This window comes from Peromyscus maniculatus, chromosome 1 (assembly GCF_049852395.1).
Source record: "Peromyscus maniculatus bairdii isolate BWxNUB_F1_BW_parent chromosome 1, HU_Pman_BW_mat_3.1, whole genome shotgun sequence".
Taxonomy (NCBI): Eukaryota; Metazoa; Chordata; class Mammalia; order Rodentia; family Cricetidae; genus Peromyscus; species Peromyscus maniculatus.
This window is the reverse complement of record NC_134852.1, coordinates 134,078,806-134,094,712: the sequence shown is the minus strand read 5'-3', so window position 1 is coordinate 134,094,712 and position 15,907 is coordinate 134,078,806. Positions and strand designations below refer to the sequence as shown.

At 47.9% G+C, this 15,907-nt stretch overlaps 1 protein-coding gene across 1 annotated transcript in view; it reads right to left on the bottom strand.

Annotated features, from left to right (window-relative positions):
- The window catches only part of Hs3st4 (heparan sulfate-glucosamine 3-sulfotransferase 4), a 413,720-nt gene extending 398,291 nt beyond the window's left edge, over nt 1–15,429 (bottom strand). The window contains exon 1 of the mRNA XM_076551876.1: nt 14,714–15,429. Coding sequence (XP_076407991.1) covers nt 14,714–15,429 — 716 coding nt within the window. The remainder of the gene's footprint in view (nt 1–14,713) is intronic.
- Between the last annotated feature and the right edge of the window lie 478 nt (nt 15,430–15,907).

Sequence of the window (15,907 nt, the reverse complement as noted above, 5' to 3'; positions counted from 1 at the left end):
GAGAAAGAGAAGGAGGGAGGGAGGGAGGGAGGGAAAAGGAAAAGACTGTCCCAGCATCATACAGGAAATTAGCCTGTACCAACTGTACCTGACAAATTACCCAGGTCTTAGAAGACCCGAGGTCTTCAAATTTCCTAGTGAGTCTCTTCAGAAAGATTCCTGGAGATACTGTAAAACTGTTGCACGGACATACTGAAATAGGAAGCATTGTTGCTGGATAAAGGCAGTCCCACACTCATGAGACATGTCTGTTTCAACAAAAACACCCAGACTTGACTGTTTTCCTCAAAACAGGGGTTTTTAACTTCATTTTTAAAAAAAAAAAAGAAAAATAGAAAGAAAATGTCTCACAAAAATCATAGAAAACCACATCTCACTTAATTCTTTACTGTAGGCTTTACCATACATGAAAAAGATAAAAAAGCAGAGCCAGGGCTGTTCTGGAGTTCTGGACTATGTAGTTGTTATATTAAGGCTGATCAAACGCCAAGTCATTTCTCCCTCTCTACTGGAAGGGATCCTGGGCAGGAAGATTTAATGTGGTGAATGATTTACTTGCTATTTGAAGAATTCTCTCGCAAGATATACAGTCCCTTTAGTTTTTCCCAGACAGTGCTATGCTAGGAGTTGCTAAGGAAGTGACAGAAATGGAAGATATTCTAAATAAATAATTAGTGATTTCTAGAAACAGGTTCTTTCGACTTCCCCCAGGATTTAACACCTTAAATGCGGAGACTGCACCAATCTATCCATTCTGGCTTCTCCACCCTCTTCTCCTCTGCCTGCCTTGCTTCCTGGCAGAGCAACAGAAGAGGAGGAGAACAGAGAATCAGACCCAGGCCTCTGCCTGCACACAAGCCAGTGGAACTCTCATTGACTCGGTTGTATTGCACTGGAACACTGCTTTCCACAGAAGTCTAGAAGCAGACATCTGTCATATTGGCATCCACACACATTTTTTTCCCTCTGAGAACCATATCCTGGTTTTGCTCTAGGAAAAATCCCTGCATCCCACTACCATGTACCTCCAGAAGCACTGACCCCCACCTCTGCTCATCAGAGGCAGGGGACTTTGGGGACAGGGACAGAGGCCTCTACTACCTGCAATTTAGGAAAAAGAATCAGGTGAACGCTCACTTCATAGCCATGAAGAGGAAGTTTTATGAATGTGGCTAACCACCTCAGCAGCAGAAACTAAAAGTTGTTCAGGTGGCATCATTCAGCCCTGATTAAGCCACACCCTGAAAGCTATAGATCCCTGGGGAGAGTTGGGAAAGAGTTGAGGGTGAATATGCTCAAAATACACTGCATGCACATGTGAAGTTCTCAAAGAATTAATAAAAAATATTATATTGATTGTTTAAAGATCCCCATTCCCCTACCTTGGACTTCTCAGATACTTGAGCTATTTATTAAATTCCTTTTGGTTCATGCTTAGTTCAGATCTTACCTGGGGTTAATGTATGCTATAACCGAAAGAATCCTGGCCACTCCAGTTCTGAGTCTAAACATGAATACACAACCACTGGAAATGGTTTTCTTTAAGAGCATTCTACCAGACAGTGATTTGGGGTTTTCGAATGGGCTGTGACTCAGGGAAATGTCCTATCCTTGATGAATGAGATATGGAGGAAGAGGAAAATACAATCGTAAGGAAGCAAGAAGCCTTCCACGAGGACAATCCAGGAATGAATGACAGGCAGCTTGCAGAGAACAAGCTCACTGCTGTCCTAAATAAGGAACTCAGTGGTTTCGGTGAGATCATGGGGTTCGCTGGCTGAAATGGCTGTGTACTTTTCAGAGAGTCTAAGTGGATAATGCCCATTCAACACCCAGGATATGTACTATAACATTTTCTAGTATTAAACGCCTTAACTTATATTTAGGTTAGCACAATGTGTTCGCTGTTTGTCCACTGGGAGTCATGGGAATGCTAATATGGGGAAAAAATTAAAAAAAAAAGCTACCTGCCAGTATTCTTTCTTCATCTGAGTACAAATGAAGAAAAGTCTCGGAAGGGAGTGGGGAAGGACACCCAACTGTGAGTTTGTTCTAAACACGGTTCTACACATCTGTCTCAATACCTGTTAATTGTTTCCCCAACGTGAACCTTTTAAAATGCCTCTCGATTTACGACTTAGGAGCAAAAGATGCAGGAGTAAAGCCAGTGAGTGGGGAGAGTGAGTGCAGTACATCATACAACCACCACCCGGTGGCAGCGGCTTTCACTAGCAGGGATCGCTTCAGAGGGACATAAATGGCTTACTTTAACTTTCCCCCAGCAATGATAAGGTCATCTTGTGGTTCCACAAATTCCCAGGACAATGGAATTACAACTGGGAAAATCAACACAACGAGAACTCGGAGGATGGAGGGATTAACTGTGGAGTACAGTGTGGTCAATTAGCAGCCACGTGGCATCTCCCAGTGAGTGAAGCCCCTAGTATCAACAATGTCAGGTAAGCCCAGTGCTACACAACAGGCCACAGTGAGGATAAAATGGTTTAGTGAAGACAGGAGTGAAGGAAAGATGTCAGACTGCACAGCTGACCCATGGGAAGAATTCCAGACAGAGAGCAGCTGGTGTAAAGGCCCTGCGGCCAGGTCATGTTTAGATTCTCGGGGAAAGCAGGAAGCTGGTGCAATGCTAACGGGAACAAAGAGAAGAGGTGAGTGGATGTGATCGCAATGGAAAGAACGAATCGCCTTGTCGGGCCTTACAGGTCCCAGCCAGGCTTGGAATTTCTTCTACATGGACTCACTTGGAAATTAAAGGGAAATAAGAAGTATGATACACTTCATACTCTAAAATGGTCATTTCCTGTGGTTACTTCATGAAAATCAGACGACAGCTAGGCAAATGGACTAAGGATAAGGGTTGAACCATGGCAAAAGGTGCCACATAGATGCACGCATGCATGCGTGCATACGTATAGATATGTAGGTAAGAACACACACAGGTACAAAGATACATGGCTGACAGAGATACAAGAATATCTAGAAATATATGTATATATATGTCTGTATATAAATACACACAACATATTTGCATGTGTACACTTAAACATACACATATATAAATATGCTTATCAAACACAGGTGTTTCATTAAACAGTCTTTACAAACATTTAAGAAACTTATTTCTCTTCTTGTGAAAAAATCATTGTGTGAAGATTTACACAAGTACTGAGTTTTCAAAACCTTGTTGGCACAGAGAAGGCACAAATCTAAAAGGGAAAGCCCATGCGCAGGGGGTGGGTAGATACACCTGTAAGACAACATCCCTGCAAGGTCAATGCTGATGCCTCAAGTTCAGAAGACTTGGGATCCTTGATCTAAAAACATACACACAGATTAAATAAATGTTATGTGTTCTCTAAAATATCTTGTGATTTCCACTGGTTCTGTGTCACACACACACACACACACACACACACACACACACACACACACACACACACGTCCCCTGGAGCTTCATTTCAAACTCAGGTTTCTGAGTGGCTGGTGCCTGCGCATCGACACACTCCGAGGATCAACGTTCCCTGCCTACAGGAGAGCGAACCCTCCAGCTTGTATCAGCCACTAGTATTTTTACATTCTGGAAATACTGTTTATACACCGCTCCACTCCATCTGTTTGGGAAGGGAACCAGAGGGCCCTGAAGATGATATTTTTCCAGAAAAGAAGAAAAAATAGAGAGAGAAAGAAAGAATCAAAGTGTTTTGGCAACTGCTAGGCACACCTGACGAAAGCGTATTCATTTCCTTGAGCTACTGTAATAAGTCACTGGGAGCTGGAAGCTGCACACAATATAAATATATTATCTGCAGTTCGCATGACCAAGGTCTGAGCCCGATCTCAGCGGCAGTGGCACTGTGCTGCCTTTCTCCTGAAGATGCTGCGCCTCGGCTGCCTTGCTTTTTCTCTGACTCAAGAAGCTGCATAGACTCCTTGGCTCGTGGCCCTTCCCTCTGTCTTCAAAGCCTTCAGATAGAGCTGACTGGATCCCTCCCATGCTTCTCTGCCTCTGGTTCTCTCACCGCCTCCCCTTCCATTTGTAAGGTTTCTTGTAATTAATTGGGTTCATACAAAAAAATACCAGACAATCTGTCACTCAGTTAGCTAGTTAGCACTTAATCTTAATTCCATCTGAAATGCAATTGTCCTTTGCCACGAAATCTAATGTATCCTGTGAATTGGGATAAAGATATTTCAAGGGACTATTGCTCTGCCTACCGCTTAGAAAGCAGGATGGAGCGGCAACCAGGTGATATATGGATATACCAGCCTGGGAAACACAGCCGAGGCGTGCAGAGAGTGGAAAAGATGATGGGCCAACTGAGAACAAAATAAGAGAATCTTCTGGTCACTTCTGGAGTTGATTAACAGCAGGGTAGTCTGACAAAGCAAGCATGCCCCATTACTCTTTATGTTGTTTCAGTATAAGACACCAGTGGTCATAAGTCAGGGGGGAAGAGTTATGCAGAGTAAGGCCATCCAAGAGTTCTCTGGCACTCTCTGCAATCTGCACTCAGAACATTTGATATCCATGCTGGATAATAGTTTCTGTAAATTAAACTTCTTAATCTAACTTTATGATAAGAGGGCTTGTCCTGTACTTCAGGCATTCCCTGGAGCGCAACATCCCAGAAAACCAATTACCTGGAGGAATTCAGAAAACGTGCATGGACTAACAACAACTCACAGGTGTAGACAAGGTAGCTCTCTGCTTAGAACCTTTGCCCCACTTCTGCAAAATCACTGTGGGTTGAGAAGAGGCTGTTAGTCCCATTTTAAAGATGTAAAATACAAGGTTCAAAGGTTAAGTTCCAATCTGCGTATAAGGGAAGCATATGAGGAACTCTGACTCAGAACTGTAACCTCTGATTTCAAGTCCACCTTTTTAAAAAAAAAAAAAACTACTTATTTTTCTTTTTTTATTTATTTATCTTTCTAATTCATGTGTGTGTTTGTACACAATGTGTGTGTGTGTGAGTTTGCAGATCCACATGTGTAAGAGTGTACACGTATGTGTCAGTGTACATGTGGTAGCAATTAAGAGAAACCTAAGGTGTTTGCCTTCCACCTTGTCTGAAAGAGTGTTTCTTTGCTGCTCTGTCTCTGTGGATGCCAGAGGAGCTGGCCTGCCAGCTCCCAGGAACTCACCTGCCTCTACCTCCATCTTCAAGGGAGCGCAGGGATTACAGACAGTCGCACTCCATGTCTGTCTTCCCCACGGTTTCTAGAGGTTCAAACTCAAGCTTTCCACATTTTCACAGCAAGCCCCTTTATACATCAAGACATCACCTCAGCCCCAGTTTCACATTCTTTATCAAAATGCCAGGTGACTGCAAAATTCAAAGTACCCTGGGGGAGGGTGGAGCCAGGATTTAACTTAAATATTTCTTCAGCTCCAGCAACTCTCGAGATTCTCACCTCCAGCAGAGGCTTTCATGGGTTAGCACAAGGAAGGAAGACACCCACCTGTAGAGTGAGCAAACCAAAGCAAACACGAGACCCCTTTGCAGCTGATTATTAAATGGCAATTATGCAGAAATAGTTTGGAGACAAGAGCTTGCTATCTAGTTTCGGCGAGCCCTGAACTCAGGGCCCTCCAGCCTCCGCTTGGGTGCTAGGATTATGAGTGTGTTCCAGCACACCCAGTGGCAATGACATTGATGATGCATTTAGATACGTTTAATCCCAATGACTCTTGAAGCAAAATGGTCCATGAGAAAGAACCAGCACTATTCTCCTAGAACATCACCATAGCCACAGAGGCCAGGAAACAAGTCATTTGTCACAGCAGAAATTCACCTGGCTCCTGACAGACAGTATGTTCTTGGAAACGCCACTTGCTCTCCCAGTCTCATCCTCATCTATCTGTAAAAGAGGAGTGGGAAGATCCACCTGAGAGGCTAGGTGAGTGGATGCCTGTCTGCTTACACACATGTGCAGTTTATCCTCCTTGTACCCAACGTGGTCCTGTGGAATTAGCATGTAAAAGCACTTACAACAATTTATAACCCAGGTTCCCAAGAGACAGGAACGTTCTTTGTCCTCAGAAGTCTGGAGTCTTAACACACAGAAGGCTCCCCTGTGCCCCATTAGTCTGTTGAGTCTTTATTGGCAGCTAACAAACTATTGCCTTTTGAGTGTCTATCTTATGCCAGAGCGCTGGTAAGGAATGAGACAGGCAAGGGCCTTGTTTCTTTATACCTTACCATCCAAAGAGGGAGTGAGTGACCAGGGTAACCTCGAAGAATAATATACACTGTGAGGAGAATAACGCAGCCCAGCAGGGCAGAATTGGGAGATCTTTATATAGATAGGGATGGTCTATGGGAAGGGTCTAACTCCAGCCAACACCTGAAGACTTGATAAGGTGACACCAGCAACCTAGGGATTGGAGAGGAAGTATCCCAGGAAGACAGAGTATGACTGAAAAGGTCCTGCAGAGGGCGATAGTGTGGCCTGGTCCCAGAACAGAAACTATCCCTCCAGTATCCCTAACACATACCACATAAATTTGCACATTTGTTAAAATTAAAAATAAATCACATTGTCCAGGACTGAACCACCTTTCCATTCTTAGAGTGAATCCTATTCAGTCAAGGCCTATGTTCCTTTATCATATAATACTTTATATATTCATTTCTCTACTTGATGGCCATGTTTAAACCCAGCAAATGGCACACAGTTGGTAGTACATGTTTAATGAATAAATGAATGAGTGAATGAACGAGTGAGAAGTGCAACTCAGCCTGACCTCAAGCTAATCCTTTAAGCCTCTTGCCAGTTAAAATGCTGGATGAAAGATCATGGACCACCCCAGAGAGGGCTTTTATGTTTCATGGGCATCTGGTACAACTGACTCTCGTTTTTCTAGCAGTCGACCCTATAAAACCCTCTTCCTCTTTCAACAAATTATTTCCTGTGACTTTGGTGGGACTAGCTCTGCTTCCCCACGCCCACCACCATTTCAAGTCAAAGAAGTGTCTACATATCATCACCTTGGCCTATCAAGAGCTCAAGCAATCCCTGCTTTAGGAGGGGGCATGTGTCACAGCTTTGAACAATGGTGTCTCCAGGCACACTTCACAGACACTCTTAAAAGGCATCCCCAAAACATGGCGGGGGGGGGGGGGGGGGGAGGGTTGTAATTTACCACCTGGAATAAAATCTGATGAGACACACCTGAGAAGGAAGCAAGCCGAGACAAACATGGCCTAGGGAAGAATGCAGAAGCCTCTCCCCTCTCCCCTCTCCCCTCTCCCCTCTCCCCTCTCCCCTCTCCCCTCTCCCCTCTCCCCTCTCCCCTCTCCCCTCTCCCCTCTCCTCCTTTGAGCCTGACATGGCTTTCCCTGAAGCCCATGACCCAACCAACTTCCTTGTAACATATGCCAATAAATCATCCTTTGGTTTAAAATTAAGTTCAACTTTTCTCACTTGAAGCCCCCTACATATGGGAAATGTAAACTATATATACATATGCACATGTATGTGAATTAATACACATGTTACTGCATTCCCCTGTGAATATGCTTTGTTCACTCTTCTTTTTTCCTTCTTCAAAAGTGTCTCACCACATAGACCAGGTTAGCCTCACATTCACTATGAAGACCAGGCTGGCTTCCCAGTCTCAATCTGCCCACCTCTGCTTCCTGAATGCTTGGATTAAAGGTGTGTGCCACCACACCTGCATAGTAGACTCTTAAAAAAAGGTTGAAAATAATTTAAGGCAGGCAGTCCTAACTAGTGAGTGCTTTGTGAGAAAAAAAAAAAAATCAACCTTCTGCTTTTAATTAATGGCAAGATCAGCATAAAGTCTCTGTGGTGAATGATAATTTCAGACTGAAAACCCCAAGTCAGGTGCAAAGTCGCTTGTTAAACCACAGAAACCAATGGTCTCCAGAGCTGCCTTTACCAGGGTTCAATCCCTTCCAGAGGCATCACCCACTATGAAAAACCCAGAGCTTTCGAGCTTCTTAGCATACAACTCTAGCCGTCTTGCATTCACCTGGAGTCCTGAGCCTTCTACACTGACTCAATTTGAAAGTGAAATGGCCCTGGTACAGCTTACAAAAGTAAAAAATAAATCATGTTTGGCTGGAGCCCCCGAGTGACTTCGCCAGGACTCAGGCAGAAATGTGGCAGGGTGTCCTGGGTTCTGTGGGGAAGGTGAAGACAAGATGTGTTTCCACCAGAGGCTCAAGAGCGTGGCAACCCAGAGAACTGGGCCATTTTTTTTTTCCTCCAGGTCTTCTGGGTGGAGAGCATGACCAGGGTGACCTCAGGAAACTAGACTCATCTCCCACTCGGTGCCAACAGGCCGACTTCTAGAACCCTCTGATTGTTCCCTGGAGAACTACATTGGAGCTGCTGAGGACTTGCTTGAGGTAATCTTGAAATAAAAGACCATATTCAAATGAATGACAACTGAGTAATGGCTTTCTCCTTAGGATCCTCCACGCTGACGGGCAGAATAAAAGCGAGGCGCTGAAAGAAAATGAATAAGCCAAGCAAGGTACCTTGTGTCACCAACTCTACACAAAGCATTTGAAACGGCGCTCTAGTTCGCCGTCATACAGTGTTTTGGAAGGAAGCGATACTGAGCCCATTCTGCAGATGGAGAAACTGAGATTTCCTGACATCAACGTATCCAAGATCACCCAATGAGCATGCTGTGGATCCTGGCCCAGAGATGAAGGGCTTGCCCCACACCGTATCACTTCAGTCTCCTACAGTCTCCATCTCTGTTAAGAGTCTGCTACAGAAATGCATTTGAGGACAGGAGTATTTCGGACAAAGAATGGGTTTTATTAATATAAACAAGCTGGTACCAGGCATAACAAAGTAAAACAGAGAACCCATTTGACCTACCTCTTAGGTCTCCATCCTCTCTTACAGGAATATATCTTATAAATCCAAGTCGTCTATATACAGATCAATTGTGGGCACTTCAGATCAATAAGTTAAGAATTTTCCTGCTGGGAATATAGCTCAGTGGTTGAGCACTTGGCTACCATGCATAAGGTCCTGAATTCCATCCCTAGCTTTGAAAAACAAAAGAAAAAAAGAAACAAAAAAACCAAACAGCTGGCCTGGCAGGGCCCATCTGTGATCCCTGCACTCTGGAGGCTGAGGCAGGGGGAGCTGGGCCTACCTGCAGGGAATGTTAATTGGGAAGAAAAGGGTATTTTATCTGTGAAGTTTCTTTTTCTGCCTCAGTGTTTGTATCAGGCTCTGTCGGTGCTTGCTGCCATGAACCTGGGAAGTATTTCCCTTGTGCTGTTGCAAAAAGCTAGAAAAGGGAGAAACACTAACCCAAACAGCACAATTCTGGCCGCTGCACACCAGTTCTTTTCCGAAATGAGTTTAGCCCAGAGGTCACAAACTGGTAGCAAGTTGGCTGCGTCCAGCCCACAGATGGGTTTCATTTGCTCTGCGGTATTGGCCTACACAGTGTTTTTTTAAGGAACCCAAATCCGTGGCCAGTACTAAAACTCAGAAGATTTTACATCAAAACCTGGTTTCCCAGTTTCTCTTACAGAGTAAAGCTCTGATGATCCCAGGGTTGTGTGAAGCCAGACAGGGCTGCGGCTGCCCCCAGCTCCAGGGAAGCCAGCTCCAGGGAGACCAACCCCTCCTAGCAGTGTGCTGCTTTCGTTGATCTGACCCACAGGGGCCTGATGTCACCTGAGTTTGTTTACAATGAGAAAGAGATGCAGGCTGCAAAGGCCTCCTTATTGGGCTCTTCCTAAACCGATCCAAATGAGACAACGTCATCACATACTTGATAAAGGCAAAGGCACAAGAAGGCAAACGGATTTCAGAAAGGAGGGTGAACACGCCTCAGCTTCATTTACACTTCGGCCTCGGACACTCACTTTGTTGATAAACGTGTCCACTTTTATTATCTCATTTATCCCCCCAACAAGCCTATCAGGAAGAAATTACTGTCAGCCAAACTGAACCTGAGTGATGTTATATAAGCTATGCACTGGCGGATCATTCAGCTGGTACGTCGTGATGTCTGGTGTGAACTCAATTGCATCCAGAGTGATGAATGAACGCCACACCACCAACTCCACCTCAGGACCCTTGCATTCACTCTTCCTGCTGCTGGGAACCTCTCCAACTGGATCTGTATATGTGTGTGTGTGGAAGGGGTGTAGATCTTACCTTTTCACTGTATTTGCGTAATTTCCATCACGTGATCATATCAAAATAACGCCCTTGAATGCACACATACATACACGCGAGCACACACACACACACACACACACACACACACACACACACACATGTACTGGCACATGCACGCACACTAACACATTCACACATCATGAGCTTCAGCTTAAAGGAAGCTCTAAGCAGCTCAGTAGCGACAATGGCACCTAGGGCATCTTAGAAACACAGAAGCCCAGAGTGCCACCCACTCGCCCAGACCTGCAGCATCAGAACCCAGGTGGACCAAGATGTCTGAACATGCTCCACGTTCAAAAGCTGGAAACTGCACAAGGGCCACCCAATTTTCCATTCTCCAAGAGCCACGTTTAAAAGGTAAAAGCAAGTGATATTGGGGATTGAGGCTGTAGCTCGGTGGCAGAACACGCACAGAAGACCATGGCTTCGGTCTCCTAGAAGTGCCAACAACAACAACAACAAAAAGCACAGAATTAATTTAATTATTTAGCTCAACATGAATGCTAGGATTTCTATATGCCATGAACAGAAAATTACTATTGAGCAACTTTCCATTCTGTGTATTTCCTGCTTCTGGCATATTCCAATTTGGCCACTTCAGCTGTACCAGTCACACTGGGCAGAGGCGCTCTGGGCCTTTAGTTAGCTGACTTTTCCTTACATCTCTCATCAAAGCCAAACATTCACGACACACTGTTTGGTTTGCTTGTTTGCTGCTCCCCCCACCACACACACACACACACACACACACACACACACACACACACACACACACGCCTTCTTACTGAACTGACGGTTTCAGGAGAATGGACCCTCCATCCATTTCACGTTTCACTTTACCCTCCATTCCTAAAATAGTACTAAGTATACAGTTAGCAGATATTAAGTGGTTTTTTTTTTTTGAAGGAAAGAATTGAAAGGGGAGCTTCTCTTTTAGTATTAATGAGTGGCAATGTGGTGTAGGCAAAGAAACAGAGGCACCTGCCCCTGGACAGATGCAGCTTCAATCTCAGCTAGGGCAGCGACCAGACCTAGGACCTTGGGCCAGTCACTTACCTCCAGAAAAAAAGGAAATGTGGTCATAAAACAATACTGCTGCTGTTTAGCTCACAGCATAATCTCAATGCTGCCACGAATAACACTTCTATAGAGTGCCAGCCGATACGATGCCTGGCATTCCATAAATACCAGCATATCCTGTCCTCAGTATTCTCTCCAGACACCAGCGGAGAGTGCTGCTGCCAACCACTGGACCCTCTTCACGAGGGAGCAAGAGCTGGGCACCCCTCAGCACGCAGCGGGTTCTTGGGGTTACTCCACTCTCCCAATCGGACATAATACCAAGGAACATCACCTTGGAGCTAAGTGGCTTCTAAAGCAAAAGGCCATGGTCACTATACATGTGAGTCACATGAGAGGCAAGTGCTCCTATCCCTCTGTCATTGTGATGAATTCTGCAGTGGCAGCCAGGGGTCTGCCCTGAGGTCCCATCCCTTAGAAGGGTTCAAGGTCTCTGCCAGGACCACTGTATCAGCTCCAGTAGAATTTGCACGTGGCTTTGCCCTTTTGGAGAGAGATACAGAAAAGCAGAGGATGAGAGCTTGATTCACCAAGCTTATTAACCATTGACTGGGTCAATCCACCACAGAGGCTAAGCATTTCTGCAGCCTGAATATACACACCCTTATCCACTAGTCCCGTGCTGCCCTGAAAATTCAATGTACATATTCTAATCTCCAATGTGTTTTCACATCCCATTCCATCAACAGCATAGGTGCAAAGCAAAACCCGGATTTAGGGACAACTGGAGTGACGCCACAGGAGTGAACCTGCTAGGGCTGATTTGTTAGGTAGGAGGGAAGCCCAGACCAGCTGTATTGACAGCAGCCTGTTTCATCTCAGCTCTTCCTGCTCAAAGCACAAAATCCAGGACCACTTGCAGAAACCGTGGGCAACTGGGAGCACATTTAAGACAATAAATAAGTAAAGGAATAAATGGTTAGTAAATAAATAATGAAATGTTAAAGTTTTTAATTAACCTGTGCTTCTTCAATGAAGCCACCAGATTACAGACGGCAGACATGGCGCAGGGACGTTCAGGTTCCGCCATTTAAGGAGTCCAGAGTTGCTCAGGGAACCAAGAGGAAAGGTTTCTGCCACTGGCTTGAACTGAAGCCACTATTGACATTTCTACATTAGGATGTGGCTGTCATCCCTTCTTCCTAGGTGGGAGAGAGGTTCAGGGCAAGCATGGAGAGACAAGGCTAATGAAGTCTCACAAATGTCCTCAAAGCATGGCTGTCCCCAATGAGGCTGGGAAGCACACTGGGCTCCTGTGAGCCTCAGGAGCTTGCCGGAGTCTTTCCATCAGCCACGTTTCAATGGCTAATGAATCCCTCCTTGTGAGACAGCCACACACTTCCATGAAGCTTGCTCTTGAGAAAGAGAGTCCCCTCCTCACAGCACCATTCGGCCTTGTGCAGATCCATATGGCAAGAGGTTAAGAGCCAGGGATTGAGGAACAGGAGATACCACATGGTTCTCTTACCTGGGATCAAGTGGACCTTGTTCAAGATCTACCATTTGTGTTTACCGGTTCTACTAAGGGCTACCAAATACTAGCACCATGCCACAAGTATTGGCTGGGATCAGGAGGCTGGGAGTATCACCACACCACATACCTTCAGTAGCCATGTTGTGATAGTGAGGTAGCTTATGTATCCTCCCCTCCCAGTTTCACTATAAAAGAACCTAAGAAATCTGTCTCGTCCCCTTCCCGTTCACATAGAAAACTCTCCAGATCCCAGGATGGGATTTCCTAGCTCAAGCACTCCCCATCAACTTTATTCGTCGTCCAAATAAAGAACTCCTTTCTGTAGCTCCACTGCAGCAAAGCCCAGACACACACTGCAAGATTTGATCTTTATGCCTCTCTTAAAGGGCATGTGACACCTCCCACAAGAGGCACAGCTTTAAAATTAGAACTAGGGGGAGCCCACAGTTCCCCTCTATGCCTAAAGCCACCCCACAGAAGAAATCAGGACATGCCTGCAGCTAGCCAGTAATGCCTGAACCCTTCCCAGACATCTTCCCCTGTCTTTATTTTCCTGTTGTTGCATTAATCATCCTAACACCTTTTTAATTATAATCACAAACTGGAAGCCATGGCTTGTGATGTTATAAATACGGATTTTTCCAGTTAAATTAGGCACTTGCTGTTTTATGTTTTGATAGGAAGGGACTGTTTGAAGCCTCCTAAAATATCCCAATTAGTTCTTGCTGTTGAAACAGACAAGACATTAACAGACACATTCCCCGTCTCAGTGTGATGTGCTGGAATGTTTATGCCTGGGTGTACTTCTACCCAGCTTTTAAGCACAAGGCAAATTAAAAAAATAAAAAAAGTGGGAGAAATCAATCACAACACACATGCTTATTACATACTCCCAAAGTTAGAGGCAAAACTTTTCCCAGGCTGTAACTTAAACCCGGGAAGCACGTCTCTCTGACGGGAAGGCAACTCTATCACAGGCCAATTGTACCCACTGGCTCTGTGGAACTGATAGCATCGCTTCAGCTGACAAAGGCTGTGTTTATTTTTGACAGCTGCAATTAATTATTGAAATGTGATCGAGATGGGGCCACCCATCCAGATCTGTTTTCCAGAAAGATATGAATAGGGAGGGGAGAGGGAGGGTGGACAAGAGAGAGAGGAGGCCCGCATGTTCGGCATGTGCACCGATGATCACAGCTGGCAAGAAGGGTAGATTATGAGCTACCTGACCTGCACTTAACTTTCTCCTGCTCCCTTCCTCCTACCAACATCTGGTGATGAGAAAGAGGTGTATAACTCCTAGCAGAAGTAACTCCAATCTGGCTCCAAGGATGCTCAGACTAGAAAGGGCTCTGCTCAGGGCACAGACACTCTTAGAGCACCAACTGGCATCTAGAAACCCAGGCCCCTGGTGCTAAATCAGCCCAGTGTTCATTCAGCCCAGAGGGACAGAAAGTCACAGAGGTAGAAAATATCCCCGCCTTTACTAGAAAGCCAAAGCGCCTACACCGTCTGGTTTTTAAACTGTTCCTTTTTCTCTGACCTTAAAACACTGAAGTTGGATTCCAGCCACGCAAATGCTTTTGAGGGCGCTTTTGATTGATTCCTGGGGATCTCAAAGCCCCGTCGTCAATTCAGCTCTTCTGTCTCATTCCTCGGCATGTTCCCAACCTAGAAGCTCAGAGCCCTGTAGCAACCTGGTCTGGGAAACACCCCAGAGGCAGCAGACGTGAGGGCTGGGGATTCCCAGATTTTGGAGCCTGGTAGATCCCGAGGCACCTGCTCCTCCTCTCGCCCCGAAATAAAGTGATCTTTTAGCTCTACTCCTGCCCTCTCCTCTGCACCTGGACCCTGCGCAACCCGGCCACGGTTCCCACCGACCTCCCCAGGCTGCCCAGGCTATGGGCTCTCGGGACCCCCTCAAGCGTCCCGCGCCCCGCAGCCTCCTACCTGTACCATTCCAGCCCCTTCTCGTAGTTCCTGTCGAAGAAGTGCGGCTCTACACCCACCGCCCGCACGTCCGGGTGGACGCGGATAGCCTCCAGCAGCGCGCGCGTCCCTCCTTTCTTGACCCCGATGATCAACGCCTGGGGCAGCTTCTTCTCCCCATAATCAGGGGTGCTGGCGGGGCCCCGCTCCGCGCTCGCGTTGGTCGCCCTCGGGCCTGCCAGCTCCTCTGTGGTGCCTGGCTCCTGCGCCCCGCGCTCCAGCAGCGCGCCCTGCGCTGTGACCACGTCTCCTGGGGCCGGTGGACTCCGGGACCATGCGTCCCGGGCACCGCCGCCGCTCGCCAGTCCCCAGCCGTCGGCCGCGGGTGCCGTGAAGCGCTCGGGGGGCTCGGGCGGCGGCTCGTGGCTCGCGTTGTCCAGTGGTGGCAAGGAGGCGCCGGGGCGCACGCGGGGTGGCGGCGACGGCGAAGAAGGCGGCGGGCTCGGCGGGGGCTCCGCGGCGGCTCCCGGGGGCTCCTGCAGCGCCAGCGGGAACTGCAGCGATCCCGAGCCGCCCAGCAGGCTGTAGCACAGGTAGGTGACGGACAGGGACAGGGTGCACATGAAGAGCAGCTTGCGCGCCGGCGGCCCCTTAGCGGAGGCGCCGGGCAGCGGCGGCGGCGCGGCGAGCGGCGGCGGCGGCGGCGGAGGCGGAGGCGGTGCGGGCCACCGGGCCATCACGGCTCCCGGCTCGCGGCGGCGGCGGCCCCCGGCGCTGCCCGGACATGGTTTCAGCCGCCGCCCCCGCCGCCGCCGCCGCCGCCGCCCAGCCGCCCCGGCTGCATGGAGCGACGCCGCTGCGCCCCCGGCCCTGGCTGCCGTCCCGCTGCGCCGGGGACAAGCCCGGCCGCATGGCCCCCTCCCCGCGCGGGCCCCCGCCGCCCCCCTCAACCTCAGGCCAGGAGCCCGAGGGGGGTGCCGAGCCGCAGCGGCACCTGCTCCGTGCGCAGCGTCCGGTTCTCCCCGCGCCGCCGCCGCTGCCGCTCCAGCAGCCCCGAGTTCCTTCCCCGCTGCTAACTTTCTGCCGGAGAGAGGACGGGCGCCGAGGGGCGGAGGCGTGGGGGCCGGGCGCGTGCCCGCCGCCGCCCGGGGAAGGAGGGGTGCGCCTCGCGCGTGCCTGCAGAGGGGGTGCGCGGGAGCGGAGACGTGCGCCAAG